The 23,056-nt window shown below is 38.8% G+C and overlaps 2 protein-coding genes and 1 long non-coding RNA gene across 3 annotated transcripts in view; 2 read left to right on the top strand and 1 right to left on the bottom strand.

The window, feature by feature from the left end:
• Positions 1-11,554, top strand: part of BTBD1 (BTB domain containing 1) — a 43,255-nt gene extending 31,701 nt beyond the window's left edge. Inside the window, exons 6-8 of the mRNA XM_063089879.1 lie at positions 6,134-6,221; positions 9,134-9,280; positions 9,773-11,554. Of these exons, the coding sequence (XP_062945949.1) occupies positions 6,134-6,221; positions 9,134-9,280; positions 9,773-9,931 (394 nt within the window). The 3' untranslated portion in view covers positions 9,932-11,554. The remainder of the gene's footprint in view (positions 1-6,133; positions 6,222-9,133; positions 9,281-9,772) is intronic.
• On the bottom strand, positions 124-15,318 carry LOC134372368 (uncharacterized). The gene is made up of 3 exons (XR_010022909.1): positions 15,175-15,318; positions 13,626-13,691; positions 124-512 (listed from the first exon to the last, which is right to left on the bottom strand). It is a non-coding gene; the product is annotated as an uncharacterized LOC134372368 (long non-coding RNA).
• A 432-nt stretch (positions 15,319-15,750) lies between these two features.
• C3H15orf40 (chromosome 3 C15orf40 homolog) lies at positions 15,751-22,160 on the top strand. The gene is made up of 4 exons (XM_063089766.1): positions 15,751-15,865; positions 17,041-17,167; positions 19,650-19,777; positions 21,285-22,160. Exons 1-4 carry the CDS (start codon positions 15,752-15,754, stop codon positions 21,378-21,380), a joined length of 465 nt encoding a protein of 154 aa, XP_062945836.1. The 5' UTR covers position 15,751; the 3' UTR covers positions 21,381-22,160.
• Positions 22,161-23,056: the final 896 nt, after the last annotated feature.

The following is a 23,056-nucleotide window of genomic DNA, read 5'->3' as shown; positions in this document are numbered from 1 at the left end:
AAAACATTAAAATAAATAAACCTCTGGCAAAGGTGATAAAGAAAACATATTCACATTTAGAAATAAAAATGGGAATATAATCATGTGCTGAGATTTTTATTTTAATTCTGGGTTTATTCTGTGCTAATAAATTGAACATCTTGATGGAATGGATCATTTTATAGGCAAATATAAATTATCAAAATTGACTGAAGAAGAAAGCCTGAATAGACCAATTACCATGGAAGGAATTAAAAGTTATCAAAGAACTGTCCCTTCACAAGGTGTTTTTTACAGGTGAGTTTTATCCAACCTTTAAGGAACAGACAGTTTCCTGAGCATTAAAAGAAGAAAATATTTCTTGGTTAATTATTGAAGGAAGTACAACCCTTATGTAGAAATCTGACAAGACAAAAAATAGTCCAAATGAACCTCACTTAATATATAGAAGAGGGCTGTCCAGTTAGCTCAGTTGGTTAGAGCACAATGCTGATAACAGCAAGGTCAATGGTTCCGATCGCTGCACCGGCCTGCTGTAAAAAAAATATGGAGAGAGAGAGAGAAGAAATTCTTTGTAAAACTGAATCTAGTGGTACCTTAGAAGAATAATACTGTGTAAGCAAACAGAGTTTATTTGGAGATTGAAGGAATGGCTCAATGTTATGAAATGTATTCATATAATTCATCACAGTAGCAGATCAAAAAGAAAAACAATTTGATTTCTACAGATGTCAAAAAGGCTTTTGATAAAATTTCACCTTCATTCCAGATAATAAATTAGGTCTAGAAGAATATTTCTTTAACATGATAGTCTATTAGAACTTCAGTACAGGCGTGCCTACTATCCTTGCTGTTTTTCCAGAGTGTTGTTATAATTCTGATTGATGTATTCATAAAGGATAAAGAAATTAGAGGCTTGAATATTGGAAAGGAGGAGGACTTTTTCCTTATTTACAGCTGATATTACATACATTAGTAGTTCACAACTCCATTAAACCCAGTTCTCCCTTTTTTATAATAAATATTTTTGTAATTTCCCCTTTACTAACCTAGAATGAAATTCACAGATAATATGCACACATATTTTGTAATTTCTAAATGGCCTAGTTGTAATGTAAAGGAGAAATAAATGTACTGATAATAAAACAAAACGTGTACTTCAATATATAGAGGTTTGGGCAGGACAACACTAGAAGACAGACTAAAGTAGTCAAATGTGGTACCTATCTGTGTATCAGCATAAGTCAGCTTTGATTGCAGGGTGGTACAGGCATGTGTTAAATTAACATCTCAAACACCATGAGCAGCATTGCTGCCACTTAAGTTGTTTTCTTTAAAGGTTCCAAATAAAACAGTATAGTCTGTCCTGTTTATTCATAGTTCTATATTTGTGAACTCGTCTACTCCCTGAAATTATTTGTAACCCAGAATCAATACTTGGGGCACTTTCTTAATCATTTTCTGTAAAAGACTTCTTTAGTTGCCAGACCAGCACATTCCCAGTTCGTGCTGAACAAGGCAAGGCTCTCTGCCTTCCTGTTTTAGCTTTCCTACAGAGATAGAGATGGTGGGGGCAGTGCAGCATAGTACAAGAAACTCAGGCTCTTGGGTGGGTTGCATGGGGTTCCTAGCTGTGACACCTATTAGTGGGGTGGCCTCAGGCAGTTACTTAGCACTTCTGAACTCTGATTTCTCTTTTCTAAATAAAAGAAACAGAATCTACTAGAATAAGTTTTTTTTTTGGTCGTTTTTTCGTGACCGGCACTCAGCCAGTGAGTGCACCGGTCAGTCCTATATAGGATCCGAACACGCGGCGGGAGCGTCGCCGCGCTGCCAGCGCAGCACTCTACCAAGTGCGCCACGGGCTCGGCCCTAGAATAAGTTGTTTTTAAGATTTAAGATTATAATCTATGTGAGATGTGTGTGTATATGTATGTGTGTGTATACTTATATATTTGAGTATATACTTGTGTGTATATATACATACTCACATTTCTGTGTGTTATGCATATTTCCCCTAGGAGCAATGCTTTAGTATTTGCTAATTTTGTGTATGTGGCAACTTAACGTAACCACCATAAATAATGAGAATAAAATTCCCTAAAAAAAATCTTTGGTTTATAAATAAAATGGAATTAGGTTCAAGGCTTGTATTTATAAACAAATTTTTCACCCATATGAATTCTGGCAAGACACTCGAAAGTTGGTTGGGATTCTTTGTAATGGGAAACTGTTCTGTGCATTACAGGAAATCTGGTATACCTGGTTCCTTGCCAGTAGTGTCCCTAAACCTTTGTGAAAACAGAGCATGCCTCCTTGGGGGTAGAAACCAACAAGTGTGTGTGTGTGTGGGGAGGTGTCTCTGTGTGTGTGTCTGGCCAGTATGGGGAACCAAACCCATGATCTTGGTGTTACAGGGCTGCACTTTAACCACTTGAGCTAGCTGTCCAGCCCCAGAACTCCTTTTTGAGAATAACTCATCCACCTAAATAACCTCAGGATCAGCTAAAAAACTATTAGAACCAATAAAAGAGAATAGTGGCCAATTATAAAATGTATTTTTGAAAACCACTGCTGTTCCTATATGTCATCAAGATTCAGTTACAGAGATGAATAGTAAAGTGTAAAATGTAAAAAAATTCCAGTTATAATATTGAGTAAAAATTATTACTGTTATAATATTCTTATATTACTGTGGTACTACAGTATTACGATACTGTATATTGTAATAAGTATTACAATACTATATATTGTAATAAGTATTACAATACTATATATTGTAATAAGTATTTGATATTGTAAGATTGTGAATAATTCCATTCACAATAGTAACAACATAAAGTAGTAATAAGAAATGTATGGTAGGGCCGAGCCCGTGGCGCACTCGGTAGAGTGCTGCGCTGGGAGCATGGCGACGCTCCCGCCGCGGGTTCGGATCCTATATAGGAATGACCGGTGCACTCACTGGCTGAGTGCCAGTCACGAAAAAACGACAAAAAAAAAAAAAAAAAAGAAATGTATGGTATAGTATGAAGTTACTTCAAAAAGTTAGTGAAAAAATAGAATTAAAAGATAATGTGAATCTTTCCATGAATTTTTTGAAGACCCCTCATATCTTTATGAAGAACTGGAGAACTTCGACAGGAATCAAACTTTAATAAGGACAGGGTCTTAAACTATGTATATTACTAGACAATTCCTTTCAGAAATCATGTATTTTTAGTAGGGGAAAGTGGCTTAGCAAAATTATTTTAAATTAATCTGGAAGAATAAATTCTTCTGTTTTAAAAAGAGTAGTACAGGTCAAACATGAAAAAGTATTGTAAAGCTATAAGAAGTGTTGTATGGAACAGAATATAGAAATCAGAAACCAACCTAATCTAAATAGTCATTTAGAATGTGATAATGATGAGGGAAAGATTAACCTCTGGGAAGATAGATCCTTTCAGATCCCATGTACCAATGTACATATAAATTAAAATTTTAACATTAGACAAAAATGAAACCATTAAAGTTTTGGAATAGGTGAATGTTCATTTACTATGAGGATAGGGGAGGACTCTCTAAACTTGGCATAGGTCATAATTTGACTACAAATAATTCAAAATTTTTATGTCCAAGATCAACATGATAAATGACAAATGGGAAACTTTTTGTAATGGATATTACCAACAAAGCATAAATAACCATAATCTATATATAACATGCTCTTTCAAATGTACGTTAAGAAGACAAACTCATCAATAGAGAAAAATGATAAAAGAAAGAGTGGGTATTTCATTAAAGAGGAAATCCAATGGGCAGTAAGCATATGAGCAAATGTTTTATCTCATTTATAATCAAAGAAATATAGACGGAATTTGTCAATCCTCAGTTTCTCAAAGGCAAGAGGAAATTAAAATACTCATGATAAGAGTGAGATAGAAGTGATCCTTATTCCTTATGGGGTGTAGTGTGTTATCTTTCCAGAAAGCAGTTTGACAATGTTTAGTTAAAGCCTTAAGCACGTGCTTTTTGTTTTTGCTTAGAAATTCTACTTCTAAGAATTTATTCTAAGGAAAATAATTAAGTTTTTGTAAAATGATTTAGCTGTAAGATTGTTCAACATTGCATTATTATATAATAATAAAAATGGCAACCTAGATTATCCAACAAGGGATTAGTTAAATATAGTGAGTCAGTAGTAATTTTTTATCATTTTACATGAAAAAATGAAGTTATAAAAAGATATATATTTTTCCCAGAACTGGCCAGCTGCCAAAAAAAGGTAAAAATATACATATTCTGATATGATTTTTAAAATAATACATATGTGTTCATAGACAAAAGTCTGAAAAAGAAATGCAAAGGGATAGCAAGGGTTATCTCTAAATTTATGGATGTTTTAAAAACTTCCTCTTGTTCAGCTACATTTTCTAATTTTTTAAACTATATTTTTTTTTATAATAAAATGATTATAAATAATATATTTTGAAATGTTTAAGGTGGTTCTTTGGCTATAAAAGGGCAACACAAGGGAGCCTTGGAAATGTTCTGTATCTTGACTGTGGTGTTGGTCACACAAATCTATACATGTAAACTAAATACACATACACACATGCATGCACGCATGCACACACTACAAGGGAGAGCATGTAAAACTGCTGAAATCTGCATAAGACGGAAGTATTGTATCAATGTCAATTTCCTAATTTAGATATTGTACTATGTCACATGGGGGAAGGCTGGGTGAAGAATACACTATATGGGATCTCTATTATGTCATACAATTGCATGTAAATCTACAATATTACAAAAAAAAAAGGTTTAAAAATGAAAAAAAAATAATAAGGTGGTCCTTTTACTGTACTGGGTGTTTAGCATGGTAGTTAAGAGATGGCTTTTGAGGGCCGGCTCGTGGCTCACTCGGGAGAGTGTGGTGCTGATAACACCAAGGCCACGGGTTTGGATCCCATATAGGGATGGCTGGTTAGCTCACTGGGTGAGTGTGGTGCTGACAACACCAAATCAAGGGTTAAGATCCCCTTACCGGTCATCTTTAAAAAAAAAAAGAGATGGCTTTTGATCTGAGCAGACCTGGGGTTGTGTCCCAGCTCTGCCACACTTTTTGACCCAGGCAAACTAATTTCTCATAATCTGTTTCTTTAACTACAAAAACTTAGGTTAATAAAAATAGTACTGTTGCTTAGTTTATAGGGCTGTTGTAATGTTTAAAGAATATAATTCATGTGAAGAACTGAAGCTGAGTACCTGGAACATTAGGAAGTACTCATTAAGTGGTGGTGGTGTGCTAGTAGTAACAATAATTGAAGTTGTTGCTGAAAATGTTGAGACTTACTTGTTCTACATTACATATTATCTCTCACTATGCAGTCTTTTAATTCCATATGTATATGATGTCAGTTTTAGCATGTTTAATATAAAAGTGGAGTAAGATGGGTCAATATTTCCTGTTATGAAAAAATGGACTTCCTAACTGTTCTACTTGTGGAATCCTCATTCAAATCCGTCTGTGTAAATTAGGTCTTGGTCCCAGCCCTCCACCGCTAATATTCTCTGTTACAGCAGCCTGCTTCCTTCACAACTCTTATAAATAATTTATAATTATTTATTCCTTTCTGTACTCATTTATTATCAGTGTTCTCCATTAGGCTGTAAGCCCAGTGAGGGTAGAACAACTGTATCTTGTTAGCCACTATTTTCCCAGTGCCAAGCCCAGTACCTAAATATGATAAGCCCCCAGTAAGTATTTATTGAACTGATTAATTGTCATAGTTTGGGATGCAGGGCTTCAGTCCTAATGGCTGACATGGCTATGTTCTTGAAAGAGATGTGCAAAAACATATTAGGACTAGGATAGCACTAAAATTATCATTATAACAAAGGTGAGTATTTAGGTTAAATAAATTCCTTTTACAATACAGAAACAAGTTCTACTTAAGTTCTTTGTTAAGTTTAATTTACTCTAGAAAGAACGTGTTTTTTTTTATAAGCAACCATATGACATTTCCAAGGGTATATAATTTGTGGTAGTTTTCCTTTTTATTAGCAAAATTGGATGTTCCAGGTAATACTTAAAAGAATTATAAACCTTCAGAATATGAACACTTTTGGAGTTATGTATGTTATTTTATATTTGGCTTCCTTCTCTCAGGTTCACAGTTAATAGAAGAATCTCTATAGTCGGATTTGGCTTATACGGATCTATTCATGGTCCTACGGATTATCAAGTAAATATACAGGTAAATTTTTTTCTCCACTCTATATCATCTTGAAATATAACAAACATGCAATTTTACAATAAGGTATTGTTTTCACAGAAACGAAATTTCAGTATAATTATCAAAGGAATCAGAAAAGCGGTTAGTAGCATTTTAAATCAAGAGAGTTCTATTTTACAGTTGATCTAAAAAATCTAAGTTTCAGAATATTGAGGTCATTTACAGAAGCATTAGTATACAAGGAACTCTCCTTTGTCTAGGAGATCCCTCTATTAGTACTTCCTGCTGTGCATTTGACTGTCTTAAAATAACCTTGTGCTCTTTTCATGATACCTTCAACTCTAGGGCCTTGAAACTGTCTTAATTTCTTGTAACTACTTTGAACACCCTCTGACTTCCAAGTATCTGACCAGACCCTGCCTCATTCTTTAGGTCTTCTCCACCTCAGTTTTTTCAGGTAGGGCACTAGTACCTGATTTGGAAGAAAGTTAAATGCCTCTCTCTTTCCCTCTTTATTAATAAACCAGTGTTGTCTGCACTTTGGATTGCACACCACAATTAGTAAAATTATTTTTGAAAACACGTCTATGTTGTATTTTTTTTTGTGGCTGGCCAGTATGGGGATCTGAACCCTTGACCTTGGTGTTATCAGCACCACACTTTCCCATGTGAGCCACTGGCCAGCCTATAGGGGTAATTTTAAATGAGAGAACAGGCCTGGTGTAAGAGACAACAGGGACAGGAGGGAGCTGTGGGGAAGTGGAACATATAAAGGGCAACCATTACTTAGCTGCTGCCAGTAGTAGCAATGTGGTAATAATAAAGGCCCAAGGATACCAACCTTCTGGTTTTTCATAAGAAGCCAGAAGTCTGGATTCCTATGTTAAATCTCCCTGTGTTCAATTTTTGACTAATAATTCAAAGTCTTTAGAAACACCAACACCATGAGGACCATACATAGCCAATGTGGAGCTAAATCCTGATACTAGTTTACAACCTTTGCTTTAACTCTGTAATAAGGGCCCATTCCTGTGGGAAACTGCTCTCAATACCATGTATTTACCAACTAGCAGATATAGTCCCTGACTCAACCCTTCCCTTACACACTTGTCATTTCAGTTTCTCTAAATCAGTAAGTTTCCTTATGAATCAGTAAGTTTTAAATGGGAGTATATGTTAGAAGTACTTAGAGTGCTTTTTCCTAATTCCCATCATGGGTCCTTACCCAAAAGATACCGGGTATAGAAAGAAAAGTCTATACTGCTTAAGTAGCGGGTGTGGGCATAATAGAGATGGTATTTTATTGTGAAAATTAGTCATCTTCATCTGCTTGTTATGTGGAGAGCCATGTACTTAAAACACAGCTTTGGATCAATTTAATAGTATTAGATGAAAGTGCTGAAGTCCTGTGTTATATAATAGCATGGCTTGGAAGATTTTAACAGCAATAGACTACCCACATCCACTACCACTAACTCTGTGGACCGTTAAGGAAAGATAGTAAACTGCTGGGACTGTAACAGTAACATTTAGGGACCCTCTTTTTTTTTTTTTTTGGCGGCTGGTCAGTATGGGGATCTGAACCCTTGACCTTGGTACTTTCAGCACCACACTCTAACCAACTGAGTTAAACAGCCAGCCCTGGACCCTCTTTATTCCATCTCAACTTCTCTAATATCCCCATGGGACCAGCAGTATTGAGGACAGCAAGTCAGTAAGTGGATTAATGATATTGGCTAAAAGCAGGTGTTGAAAATCTGTGCATATGCTAATAATGATACATTTAAAGCTTTGGCGTTTTCAAGAGATTTTTACCTACATTTTATAGGAGATAAAATGGTTAAGTGAATGAACTTTAAAGTCAGATAGACCTATTTCAGTTTGAATCTCAGCTCTATTGCCTACAAGGTGTGACTGTGGGCAAATTGTGTAACCTCTCTAAGCCTTAGTTTGCTCATCTGCATGTTTATAAGTGGTACATATGGCTCAGCTTTCACAAACTGAATACACCTGCGTAACTACCTAACCAAGGAACACCACCTACAGCACCCCAGGAGCCGCTCATGATCTTTCTAGCCACTCTCCCTTTAGAGTGACCACTGTCCTGACCTCTCACAGCATAAATGGCTTTTGCCTGTTTCACTATTACTATTTTCATCTAGCTTATGCAAAAAGGCAGGTTTGTGAGCATCTCCTTCTGCATGTGCTATTCCCACACACGGCAGACCTTTCTCTTTTAACCTGATAAGCTCTGACTTGAGCATTTAAAACTTTCCTCTGTGAAGCTTAACCCCTGCTCGACAGAAGCAGTTTTTCCTCTGTTTGGCTGCTTTGTCTTGTGCATAGCTGTCTTACTGCAGGTATTAGACTGAATTACCACCATTTACATGTCTTATCTAGTGACTGGAAACTCATTGAAGGTGTTCCTCAGTTCCTACCTCAGTGCTTGGCAGAGATTATGAAACTAAATTGAAAAGACAGAATTCTGACATTTTGAATATTCATAAACCTAATAATGCATTTAAGGTCATTTTAATTTCATTAAATAACATTTAGACATAGGAAATCCTAAGGGAATTTCTAGGCAAGAAGATACATGTGAGCAAGGAGTAAATACCCATTTCCCTCAGATATTCTAAAATCCACACATTCTAAAAATCCACACACCAAGCCATGTGTCTTTTACAGAAACTCATCTCTTCTACAGCCAAGCCCCAGTTATCTAACATTCTCCCCATCCTTAACTGTGATGACAGCTGTTTTCTGACAGTATTTTTAAAGCCGTCTTTGGTGGTTAATGGTAAGTAGAGAAAACTTAGAACACAGAGATTTTGTTGTCTACTCTGCTATTTCTAAGGGATTCATATTCTTTTCTATGAAACTTCATTACAGTTGGTTTAACTTAAATGTAACTTCTCTTTTAAAAATTACAGATCATTGAATATGAAAAAAAACAAACCCTGGGACAAAATGATACCGGATTTAGTTGTGATGGGACTGCCAGCACATTCAGGGTCATGTTCAAAGAACCTATAGAGATCCTGCCCAACGTGTGCTACACAGCATGCGCAACACTCAAAGTAAGAGCCAATCAGAATGTTCCACATGGTGCACTCATGGGGCCCATGGTTTCCTCTTGAATGCTACAGAAAGCATGTTTTAGCAGCTGGGAGTTAGTGACAGTAGAGTCTTTTAGGAGATGGGAGGAGGAAGTTGATAGCTAAAATATTCCACTGCTTTAGGAATAGAAATGCTTCTCAGCACAGCTCTGTTCTGAAAGAAGTTCTTCCTAAGTTTGAGTAGGAAATTGAGTGTTTGACAGAAGATAAAATAAAATTACTATTTTCTTAAAACCTTTTCACTATTCTATAATAGCTGAGCTCTACATGCAGTGTTTTTACTCATTAATTAGCTTTTTAACAAAAACTTCATTTTTCCTTAAATGACTTAGCATAAAATTTTATACAGGAGCTATAATGAAATATAATAGACCATTAATCTAATTAAAACACCACCTGAAATTGAGTGCTTACTGACTGAAAATTATAATAAACCTTTTTATTCTCACTTAGGGTCCAGATTCCCACTATGGCACAAAAGGATTGAAGAAAGTAATGCATGAGACACCTGCTGCGAGCAAGACTGTTTTTTTCTTTTTTAGTTCCCCTGGCAATAATAATGGCACTTCAATAGAAGATGGACAAATACCGGAAATAATATTTTATACATAACTTAGCATTATAATACGTGTTGGCTAAATGGTACCATACAATCTAGTCTCAAAGGCATAAATAACTGGCCATAAAAAATAGTTTGAGCATTCTAAATGTTTATAATTGTAAGACAAGAAACATTTTAGTTTCTCAGAGGAGATAGAAAAATGTTGGTTTAAATCTCTGCATGATTTAAAGGCAGATTTTCCATTTTCTTATAACCTTAGAGGAAAAGAGAACTGGGTTTAATTGTTTTTAAAAAGCACACCTATTTCAGCTTCATCTTGTATAACTTCATAGCTCAGCTGACTCATGGTCTTTCAATAAATAGTTTTGGAATTGAAAGATTTGTGTTACATATAGCCGATTTGTTTTTTGTTTTTGCTTTAACTATTTTGAAGCTTAGATAAGATGGGCAAATAGGCTTACCTGATTTGAAGGTTAGATGAGATGAGATGGGTCAGTATTCCTACAGAATTCCTATTAACTGATTTACTTTTGGGGTTTTGAAATATCTTGTTGTTAGTATTTGGACTAATAGGCCTAATAAATGCCCAAGAAAATTTTCAGTGCATTTACAGAAAAGGATATTTTGTAATAGTATAGTGTTACATAGTACAGTTTTAAAACTATAAGTGGAATTTGTATAAATTCACAATGTGATATAAACAAGGCTGGAAAAGTATAGTCCAAGACTGGATTCTTTATCGCTAAACTGCACCACCGTTCCTGTCTGTCTGTGTGGGGGATGCTGATGATGGTTCCCGAGGGTTGAGATGATGGGGATGATGACTGGGTAAACAATCATACACGGCAGGAAACAGAATAGGATACTAACATTTCTAACAACTACTTTGAAGTTGTAAAGATAACCAACAGAATCATTCTTGCTGAAAAGTATGCTGTCAACCACACAATTCTACCCAAGAGGTAAAATATGTATAATATTCATGACCTCATTAATGTCACTGGTACAGCTGTATTAGGAGGGGATAAGAAGTATATGTGGCAGAATAACATTTATACACTTTTTTATAAGTCAATTTTTTGATATATAAATGAAATAACATTCATTTTTTTCTCTTGAAAATGATTATCTTAGTAAAAACTTAAGTGTAATTAAGTTTATCAAATAGTTGTGGATGATGATTAAAAATCAAAATTCTTTTAAGTATCAACTGAAAAAGAATTTTTTTCTAAATAATAATTAGGATATAAAAAATTATTTCATCTAAAATATTTAATTTTTTATTTTCAAGAAGGTAGTAAGGTTGTGTTGTTGGCTGAGATATCTTGAAATTGCTGGGGGGAAAAAAAATTTTTCTCTCGTACCATGTCCTTAGGGATACAAACCTCAGTTAACGGGAATACCTACAGGATGTGTGGTTATGGTTAAATAAAGATTAATCAGCAAACACTGTGTAGTAACCATTATAGAAAATACTTCTGCCTTAAAAAGTGTGCTATGCCAGAGATAAGGTAGTGTTTTTTGGCGTTTGAGGCATTTCATATGCCTCAAGTATGTTGTACTGAACGATTGTAATTGAATGTAGCTGTAGAAGGTACAAGAAACGGAACTGTTTACTGACATTGGAACATCCCCTGGGATTTGTTTTTTAAATAAATATATATTATCCTTTATTTCTTTTTGTCATTTGTCTTTTTCATTTAAAAGTTGAATATAAGACACCATTTTGGAACAAAGGTTCTAGTTAATTGAGAGCTAACTTTATTTTTAATTTATGGAAGTAATGCAACACAAAATAAGAACGCTTGATTGCTGCCTTAAAGCAATTCAGAGGAACTACAGCAGTAACAACTGCCACTGCCATCTATTTCTTTTTTCTTTTTTTTTTTAAAAGATGACAGGTAAGGGGATCTCAACCCTTGGCTTGGTGTTGTCAGCACCACGCTCAGCCAGTGAGCCAACCGGCCATCCCTACATAGGATCCTAACCCGTGGCCTTGGTGTTATCAGCACCACACTCTCCCGAGTGAGCCACGGGCCGGCCCCAACTGCCATCTATTTCTTGATCACTTTTTTGTGATCTCAGGCTTTTCCTTACCTATTATCTCTGGAGGTGAAGAATGAAGAATGTGGGAGAATACATTCTTATTTATTCTGTTATAGTGTGACAATCATCTCACAATTGTTTATTAATAATAATAGCTACCTGAGTGATTACTGTGTACCAGGCTCTGCAGTGAGTACTTTATATTCATCCTTATTCATTTCTATCCGTTTCTCTGAGCATCAGTATAAGCTAAATACTATTATAATAACCTTTTCACAGGCAAAATATTAATGTTTTAAAAAATCAGTAAGTCATGGGAGGTGGAAGTTAAGCCCATTTCTGTTTTCCCAAGAATTGGGAAAATATTTTGCTGGGTCTAAAAATAACAATCACCATTCTCAAACTTTACAATAAGATCCCAAAAGATACTTGACGTACCTGTACTTACTGTAGAATATAAATATCTTCCATTTTCAGAAAGAATGATATCTACCCAACAAATTGACATTGATTATTTGCATTATCAGAGTGTTATTTCTTTTAGGTCTACATAGGTAGTACCTATAGTTTTAAAGAAAAAATTTACCTGGGAACAGACAAGCTTGTAGTACATTAGAGAGCAAGGTCTTCAAATGCAGTATGTCTAAAACTTATTGTTCCACTTCCCTTTGTAGTGCCTTCTCCTTCAAACCACTTTCTTTCTACTTCCCTGTCCTAGTCATCCAGATTCAAAACCTGGGAATTGTCCCCAAATTTGGCAAAACATATCCTTCACAAGAGGGATGGTACCATAGCGATCCCAGCCCCAAGCACCTCCAGCCCCAGAGCTGCACGGTGCATTTACTCTCTCACCTAGTTTGTATGCTCAAAAGTCCCTTTTCCTTTTTCTCCATGGCAAGGCTAAGACAAGCTGGAGTTTTGTTTTTTTTTTTTTCCTTTTTCTTTTTCATGACCGGCACTCAGCCAGTGAGTGCACCGGCCATTCCTATATATATAGGATCCGAACCCGCGGCGGGAGCGTCGCCGCGCTCCCAGTGCAGCACTCTCCCGAGTGCGCCACGGGCTCGGCCCGAAGCTGGAGTTTTTAAACAGAATTGGAATTAAATGGAATGGAATTAAAACTGAAGGAAGGTAAAAATAAATGGGAACCAGCATAAATGATAATTGATTTTCTGCCATTTGGACCATAGTCCCTGTTCTTTCTCTCACTATTAGGCAATATTTCTTCCCACTCTGCCTCTCTCCCTTCCAGAGGCAGAGATTTGGGCAATAAGTCAGGTGCACAGTTCTGGTGGCAGATGGGGCTGATGGCTTTACACCTCCCGGCTGCTCACACTCATCCCCACCCCCCACCCAGTGGCCTGTGGGAAAGGGTACATGGTTCTTTGCAGGGCACCTCTTCCCTCTCTCTCCCCTCACCCATCTAGCCACCTGCCAGATACCATTAATAATTCACCATCACAAGTGTCCCCTTCCATTACAGCTGTCAAAGTTCTAATTGAGGCTGTCATGACTTCACCTAAAACAAATTCTACAAATGACTGCTATATAAAGCTGGTTTGGCTTTTGTGCCTCAATTTTTAACTGATTTCAAAGAAAGAAAATACAGTTTTGGTTTAATATCTGGCTCACATACTGAGTGGCCTCAGTGTGCATGTGACAACCCATCCCAACCTAGCATTCCAGTTACTTCCTTACCTCCAGTAACCACCATTCCTTCTCGTGACCACACCGTGTGCCTTATCATGTGGAATTGTTCTGTCTCTGAAATTGTAAACACAGACATCCCACTGTCTGACCACAACCTTCAATACAGCTTCACACTTTTGCATTCCAATCACATGTGTTATTGAGCCTCAAGACTGCAGCGCCTTGACCTCTCTGTTCTGTCAACTCTCTTTTCTTTTTCCCCACCCAGTTAGACTCTACCTTTGATCTGTTTTCCCTTTTCTCCACCTTTGATCTTTAATCACTTTAACCACTTCATCAATAACCCTCGGCCCTCTCATACAGGGCTGGATATATAGACCTGGATAAATCCAGTTGTCTGCCTTATCTTCAACTCTGTGGCTGTTGAGTCCAGGCATTTGAAATGATATAACTATAGATTGAGATCATGATGATCTCATGGCTTCCAACTTCCACTAGGCTGTCAGTGCTGCAAGGTGAGTTTCAATGTCTTTGCCATTCTCCAGAGTCCCTCTGTTAAATCTGTTTCTCTTCACACCTTCAGCACCTCCCCACTCCTAGCTAATGAAAGAAATCCCAACTCCTACCACAAAACCTATATGTGCACCTAACCTTTCCCTTCTCTTATGAAAGGAGTATCTAAGGTTTTCTGTAAACATGTCAGTCTCCCAACTCGTGCTCAGACCCCACCACCTTAGGAACCTCTCCTCTCCTGTAACCTTTCCTCTACTGGCTTATTCCTGTCAACCTTAAAATATGGTTAACTCTCATTCAGTTTAAAAAATAAAAAATCTCTAAACGTCATGAGCCCCTCCAGATACCAATTACTGCTTCACAATGAAGTCACTGAATTATTCTCTACACTTACCTCCATTTCCTCTCCACTGAAACTGCTCCTGCCTGGGTAACGAACACTACTCTTTTTCCTAAATCTGTGGACACTTTTCAGTCCTTATTTTACATGTGCTCTCTGTGGCATTCATCACTGTTGAGTACTCCCTCTTGAAGCACCCTCCCTTAGCAGACATTACACCATACTCCTACCTCTGGTCAATGTCCTTTGGTGATCTCTGTACCTGCCCCTAGGGTCTGTCCTGGGGCCCCTGCTCTGCACACTCTAAGCCTTTCTTATCCATCTCCATGGCTTCAATCGCCATCTATTTTTAGAGGACTTCAGACTCTATATCCCCAGCCTAGATCTCTCCAGCTTCAGTTACATATATTCAGTTACCCCCTTAATATTTCTAATTGGATATCCCACAGGCATCTCAAATTCATTATGTCCAAAACTGAACTCCTCACCTCAGACTCCCAAATGTTTCTTGGGCACCTTCCTTGACTTTTCGCTTCTATTTCCACATTGTCACTCCCCAAGCTCTGAACATTCCAGTTCCTGAATATACTTGAAATGATCAGCTCTGCATACCCGCTGCCGCTACTCTGGTTCAGGCCACCATCTCCCATTTAGGTGTCAGATCTCCTACCTCCTGCTTTTCCTCTATTGGCTGCACTGCAGCTAGAGGTCTTTCTAAAACACAACAAATTGGACTGTGCTTACCCATAGCTTCAAACTCTTCAGTGACTCCATGATCTTTCCTCCGCTGACTTCTCCAGTTCCATGTCTTGCCATGTCACGTGTTGCAGTGTATTTACTTTGCTTTTACACTGTGGGATCCTCCACGCCTGGTACAAGGAAGGAGCGCCATCGATAGCGGAATGTACCCATGGCCAAGCCGGCACGAGGCTCTACATCGGCTTGTGGACCACAGGAAGCATTTGAGACTCTGTTTGCACTTGCTGGTTGACGGCAGGCGTGAGGAGACAACTGGCTCTGTGCACTCTTTGCCGCTCACTCCAATCCTGAGAAGTGACAATACCTTTTTTTCACCTCGGTGAGAAAAGAGACCATCCCACCAGCTGAGGGGGTGGGTCATAGCATGATCCGACCTTAGCTCCCCATCCTCGTCTGCTGTACAAGAGGGGCGCGCACTGGTTCTGGTGCAACAAGACTCCCTTCCGCCGGCCGCAAGGGGCCGCCCTCGGGCCTGAGCAGATGCGCGCCGGCGTCCCCCCCCCCCCTCCGCCCGCTTCGTGCGCAGGCGCAGAGGGCTCTTCCGGCGCCTCCGCAGGGGGTGATGCTGCAGCACGGCTGCTGGCTGAGACAGCTCGGGGCAGGACCCGGCGCTCGGGCCTCCGCTCGGCTCCTTTCTGGCGCCGAGATGCCTAAAAAAGTTGGTGCGACGAACAAGGCCAGTAAACAAGTCCCGTGGCGGTGAAAGGGTGGGCTGCAGGGCTGCTCTTTGAGGAGCGCGGGAGAGATGCGCAACCTGCGGCTGGGTGGAAGACACCGCCGGCAGCTGTTGTCACTCAGTTCCGGGACTCCAGACAGCCGCCCCTAACCCCCAGACCTGGGGCTCCTGCGGCCCTCGCTCTGCCTCCCAAGGCTCTGGCTGGGCTGCGTCTGCCGACCTCCCCGCCTCCTCATGCACTCCCAGGCTAGCACTTCAGGTTCCAGCAGCGCCGTAACGCCTGTGTTTCCTTGGGAACTCTGTTCTGCGTTCTACCGCTTTCCTTTGCCTGGTGGCATCCCTGTCAGGAGTACACCGCTCCCGCTTCCTTCCCACCAACTGTGCATGGCTAACTCCAACCCGTTTCTCAGACTCAGCTCAAGCACTGCCTCCTGTTGGCAGCTTCCCTGATGTCCCAAGGCTGGGCTGCCTTCCCCTCCTCTGTGTGCAGTAATGTCCTGGGCGAATCTCATCGGTGCACTTAGCACAGTGTATTAAAACTGGGTTTGTTCTCTGTCGCTGCAGTGCGAGCTCTTTGAGAGCAAGGACCATGTGTCCTTATTCATCTTTACATATCCATTGCTTAGTTCATATTTGTTGAGTAAATTAAAGTTCTTAGCACTGCTTATGTCACATAGTAGGCCTTTAAATATTAATCATTATTGTTCCTTCCTCTCCCCTCCTCCTTCCAAACACACACACATACACACTTCTAGCCTTAGTTGTTCACTAACATTTATTAGGTCCGCTGCATGGGATGCAAACATGAATAATAATAACAAAGACGCCCCTTAGGAATTGGAAGTACAAAGCAAACGGTGGGAACCAGCACTGAGGTATGGAAGCCAGAATCAGGACTTCTTCCAAGACAGGAAGAAACACTGTGGGGTTGATGGGAAAGCTTCATGGAAGAATTGATTTGAGCCTTGAAGGACGTGGGAAAAGCATTCTATGTGCCAGAAGTACCTAGACACGACTAATCGATTAGCCTAGTTTGTCTTGGTTAAAGGTGAAAGGAGTAGTGGAAGGATCAAATTAAATGTGTGGCAAAATACTTTGTAACCTGTAAAGTTTTGTAAAATATTTTGTAACCTGTAAAAATATTTTGTAAAGTTGTGTGGTTATTGTCATTTTAGGGTAAAAGCCAGAGCAAAGAACCGGAGAGACCACTTCCTGCCTTAGGTCCTGTGACAGTTGATCCTAAAGGCTGTGTCGTCATAGCCATCCATGCCAAACCTGGCTCCAAACAAAATGCTGTAACAGGTATATCTGGGCACTGGGATGGGATTCACATATGAATCAGGTGTCCGCTCCATCCTCCTTTCGCCTTGGTTAGCCGAAAGTTCATCCTATGATAGTCGAGCATATTTTTCACATCTGCAGGTAGAGGCGTTTCCATTTTAAAATTCTAGATTCTAATGTAAAGGTATTTGAAAGTGAATATACGATATTTAAATCATGCCAATTTAAGACAAAAACTGTTGTATATTTTCCTTTTTAAAAATTTGGAATATGGGCCGACCCCGTGGCGCACTCGGGAGAGTGCGGCGCTGGGAGTGCAGTGGCGCTCCTGCTGTGGGTTCAGATCCTATACAGGGATGGCTGGTGCGCTCACTGGCTGAGCTCGATGCGGGCGACACCAAGCCAAGGGTTGCAATCCCCTTACCGGTCACAAAAAAGACAAAAAAAAAAAAAATTTGGTATATTACAGGGCTGGCCCGTGGCTCACTTGGGAGAGCGTGGTGCTGACAAAACCAAGTCAAGGGTTAAGATCCCCTTACCGGTCATCTTTAAAGAAAAAAAAATGGTATATTAGAAAGGACACATATGGAAACATATGTATAGCCTAGATTGTTAGTTTGTCCCATTCCAAAACTGGAGACTTTGGCCAGAGAAAGAAGAGACATTTTGGTCTAGTTTAATGATCACTGGCCTAAGGAGGGAGAGAAACCTGAGGTCTGAGACCCCTGATGAATTCCTGTGTGGACTTGTTTTAAATCAAAACAATATAAAACATTTCTGGGCCTAATTTTTTCACCTGTCAGATGAGATATTTGGACTAAATTAGAGGCTTTCAAGCTATTCCCTGGAGCCCCAGAGGTGCCTCAAGGAATCTTTGCTTTGGGCAAGGGAGAGACAAGGCAGACAGGGCTCCTGACTAGCTGTGTTTACATTTGTTTCAAATGTTAGTGAGATGGGAGGTGCTCCGTTTCCCTCCATGCCTTCAGGTTTCAAGACAGGCCTCTGGGTTTCAAGCTGTTCCTTAAGGTCTCAGGGCCCTCCCCTAGGGAAGCCTTATTGTTGCAAGTTGAATCTATTTTCAGATCAATGTGAGACCTCAGGGGGGATTGACTTATGCAAATCCAGTGGCTGGGCATGCTCAGTAGAAAGGGGTTATATAACCCTAATGGCCAAGCATGCTCAGCAAAGTGGAATTTATATTCATTAGATAACATAAATATGTATTAGATAGCGTGACTATAAAAGCTGAATCCCGGCCTAAGGGAGGGTTGTTGCTCACTTTCCTGGGGCCAACCTGCACTTCACTCAGGTGCATGTGCCTTCTTTTGTATCAAACTTTCGGCTAGCAACTGCTCACTCTCTTGAGCTAGCCTGCGCTCTATACTAGACTTTAAGGGGGTATTTCTTTTGTATTGAATCTGGTGCGGGCCCTGCTGGGTTTCCGGAGCTAGGCGGTGCTCTCTCTCTGTGAAATCTGCATTTCCTATTTGTTGCATTAAACCTGTTCTCACTCTCTACTGTGACTCTGCTTGACTTCCTTCCTGTGGCAGAGTCAAGAACCTGGTAAGAGGACGAGATGGGTTAAGGCCAACTACTGGGCCGTCCCAAACCCCTTCTACTCTGGCATTATTGGGAGTCTGAGAAAATTGGAAACAAGGGGGGATTCTGAAGGAAAAAAAAAATTGGAAACCATTGATCTGAATTATCTTGAAAGTCTGAAAACCTCTAAAGCTCTGTATTCCAAATTATTTTTAAATTTTGAAAACAAGACCCTAGAATTTGTATGGTAGGCCTGATTTGTGCTAATGGCCATGTTAGCTTGTCTCCGTTGGCTGTACCCTCTTTGGCCAGCATTTTCTAAGTAGTTGCTGTGCACACTGTCTACTGTTAGAATATTATGTTTTATCACATCTGAGATGGCATCGATTATAATGTACACAAGTATTATGAACCAGTAAATAAGAAAAAAATCCATATCAACTAAACACTTTTTTCCCCATCTATTATAAGACAAATCTTGATTTCAAAGCTGTTAAAATATGAAAAACTGTGCATCTTAGAATCAGTGACAGGATGGGAGGAAGGTTGTTTTACCACCTCATTCTTGTAGATTATATGGCCATGTTGTTTACACAGACGGGGTATAAGAGTGCAGAAATGCCTGCTCATTTGTAATAACAATGGAGAACTACAGGCAGATTACTCTTTAGAAAGACTGTATTGATGGGGGAGTCTGGACCCCAGGACTCTGTAAGCCCATCTTGGTCAGCAGGGTAGGGTAAATATCAGTTTTCTTCTCTGGATTTATTTTCTGTAATGGTAGATGCGTATTTGCCATGTTTATGTTCCCTTAACTATGATTAATCATCAATTTCTTCTTTCGTCAGTTATTAGTTAAAAATCTACTGTGGGTTAGGGAAACGCAAACTCTTTTACAAAATTTCCTCACTTTATGAAGAAAAAGAACTCCTTCAGGATAAAATCCACACTGTTTTCATTCCAGATTTGACAACTGAAGCCGTAAATGTAGCTATTGCTGCACCTCCATTAGAGGGAGAGGCTAATGCTGAGCTCTGTCGCTACCTTTCCAAGGTCTTAGAACTCAAAAAGAGTGATGTAGTTTTGGATAAGGTAGGTCTGGTTCTCTTTTTAAACATTTTTGATTATTACACATCAATCTTGATATATTAAATACTGATTTTTTTCCCAAATAATTGGAAAACTAGTTGTTTTTAACTCATTCATTTAATCACAAAAGTCTGTGAATCCTTCCTATTTAGTCTCCTTCATTCCTGCTGCCTCAATCATAATTCAGACTGTTCACATTGCACTTATTTTCCTTAGATATCACCATTTCCAGCATTTTCTCCTTTCTAAATTCATTCCTGAACCTGCGGTCAGATTAATTCTGTCACCTCTTTCTTCAAATTATCAGCACATTAAAAAATCTAAAGCAGTTTCTATTGTGTGTCATCTCCCCACATTGTCCTTGCTCACTAACAGAAGCTCATTGGGAAGATAGAAGTTTCATATGAAGTCATTAATGCCATGGTTTTGCACTAGGGATAGGTATCAAAATCACCTTGGAATGATTTCTAAATACAGATTCCTGGGCATCACCCCAGATTTGTTAAAATAGAATCTTTAGAGTGGGGCCCAGCTATGTTTATATTTCTTAATGCTCTACGTGTTTTCCAGTGCTACACTGTATAGCTCTTATCTGGGTTCTCACTGGCATTCAGTCACTGGTTCATAGACTGCACCTAAAAATCCATCTGATCAAGCCACCTCCCTCACCTTCCCCTCCTGTGGTAGGCCATTTCTGATCTTCCGCCAAGTGCTCATGCTCTGGCATTTGCCTAAAAGGCACTCTCCGCTCTTCTACCTGTGCAAATTCTACCTATCTAGATAAATCTCTGCTCAGATTTTATCTTCTTTAAAGGATGTGTTTGAAAGCAAGTCCTTTTTAAAGTTGTTTTACGTGACTGTGAAATTACAGCACTTGGATGTGTAGTTGCTTTTCGTTTGGAATTTTCAGAAATGTGTAACAGTATAGAGACTATATTGTCTGTATTTAGAATTATTTTTATAAAGGTTTATATAAAATTGCAATATTTATTTTGGTATTTTTAAAATATTTTCATTTTTAATTTAAACAAAATAATTACTTGAATCTAGAATATTGTAAATCTGGATTCTATATTCATTTTGAAAGCTTAATGTCCAGCTTTTATATTGTAGAAATTGATGTGTGAAGGTAAAAACCCTGGAGAGTTGTAAAAATTTGTAATAAGGTAGAATCTAAGAGATAGTCTTTGTTTAGACCAGAAGTGGCCAGGAGAAAGGGGTACCTAAACCATCAGGAAAGCCCATCTGTAACAACCCCCTGTGGACATGGCTGCAATGGCTACAACTGAGGTCTGCTGTCTAACATTAGAATGTATAGCGTGTGGGCCGAGCCCGTGGCGCACTTGGTAGAGTGCGGCGCTGGGAGCGCTGGGAGCGCTGCGACGCTCCCGCCGCGGGTTCGGATCCTATATAGGACTGGCCGGTGCACTCACTGACTGAGTGCCGGTCACGAAAAGGACAAAAAAAAAAAAAAAAGAATGTATAGCGTGTTTTTTTCTTTTTGGCCCAGGGTGGTAAATCTCGTGAAAAGGTTGTGAAGCTCTTGGCCTCTGCAACTCCAGAAGAGGTCTTGGAGAAGTTAAAAAAGGAAGCTGAAAAAAAATAAAAACAAAACATGAAAAATACATCTTTGGTAGGGCTGGCCCGTGGCTCACTTGGGAGACGGTGGTGCTGATAACACCAAGTCAAGGGTTAAGATCCCCTTGCCGGTCATCTTTAAAAAAAAAGAAAAATACATATTTGGGAAACTTTTTCATTGCTAATGATAAAGATGCTATTAAATAGAAAAATATATTTAAATGCACAGAAGAACATGGGAGAAAAATATATGTATATTCACATAAGAATAAGACTAAAAAAAGTAGAAATTTTAAAAGTACAATGAGAAAAACAGGTTCTAAAATCCCTGACCACAAACAGCTTGGAACATGTTATTCTGATTTCATGACATTACAAAATAACAGAGCTGGAAAGGATACTCAAGATGACCTGATTTAACTCTTTTCATTCTGTGATGGGGGTTCTGATATCCAGAAGCTTAGAGACTTGAATTCAAGATCACATTATGCAAGATGCCAACTAGAACCCAGGTCCTTTGACTCCTGGTTGAATGCAGTTTATCATGATTGCATATTAAAGTAAAAATGTCTCCACAATTTCTGGAATTCTGGGAATTGCCTTCCAATCCAGCTTACAAGTTACAGAGAAAAACCTATCACACTGCTTTGTAGTCTTACCTTATATTTTAGGATGCTTATCTAAATGCAAAAAATCTTTTTACATCTTTTAAAAACTATATTGCCAATTTTGTGAAAAAGTAAATGAATGATCAAGACTTGTTTTTTAATATTAATTTTTTTTTTTTTTTGAGAAGTCACTGAATTTTCATCCTCCTCAGTGGTAACTTGCAATTATCAAATCCAGTAGTTCTTATGAATCTCCAAAGATCTTTAAAAGAAGAAAAGGAGCTGGAAGCTATGTACAGTATTTGCAAAGCTTATCAGAAATCACATCTATATTAAAGTTGCAAAAGCTGATAATAAATATATTTTTATGTATTTGGTGCAGGTTTACTAATTTAATAAGGTAAATAATTACCTTTGCTATCAGTTTTGTGCTTTGTCTAATAAGAACATGAGAAAAATGTATTGAAAAAATCATTAAGAACACAAAATCCACAAGAAGAACCAATAATAAAAATTCTGGATGGTTAAAGAGCTGGAAATCACTCATCTAGCACAACTCTTATTTGTTGATAGGAACCAAAGACTTTTCTTGTCTAGGTGGGTGGATTGTCCAAGATCACAGTGCACAATATGGCACAGCTCAGGTTTAAGTTCAGCTCCCTTGTATTCTAAACTACCGTGACTTACTGCCTCCAAATGTGCTTTGGTTTTACATGGTTTTGGCTTAAGAACTTTTCTCTCTCTCTTTCAACAGTGTTCCAGTGTGTGCTATAAAAGCATTTTATTTATGGTTTTTACATGGATCACTATTAGGATGCTTTTTTTGACAAGTTACAGAAACACAACTCCATTTGGCTTAAGCAGTAAAGGGATTTATTAGCTTACATCTGGAAAGTCCAGAGGCAGGGTGTACTTAGGGGTTAGTTTGATTCAGCAGCTAAGTGATGTCATAAAGGACCGACTTTCTTTCCTTCCCCTGACACTTTAGCAGTGCCAGCTTCATCCTTGGGCCTGCTTCCTTTGTGGAGGCAAAAGTCCATGGTTTCAGGTTTAACATCCACATATGACCCCGTATAGTAGGGAAAAAAATTGTTCA

This window comes from Cynocephalus volans, chromosome 3 (assembly GCF_027409185.1).
Source record: "Cynocephalus volans isolate mCynVol1 chromosome 3, mCynVol1.pri, whole genome shotgun sequence".
Classification (NCBI taxonomy): Eukaryota; Metazoa; Chordata; class Mammalia; order Dermoptera; family Cynocephalidae; genus Cynocephalus; species Cynocephalus volans.
The sequence above is the reverse complement of the archived record's forward strand: the minus strand, read 5'-3'. Positions and strand labels throughout refer to the sequence as shown.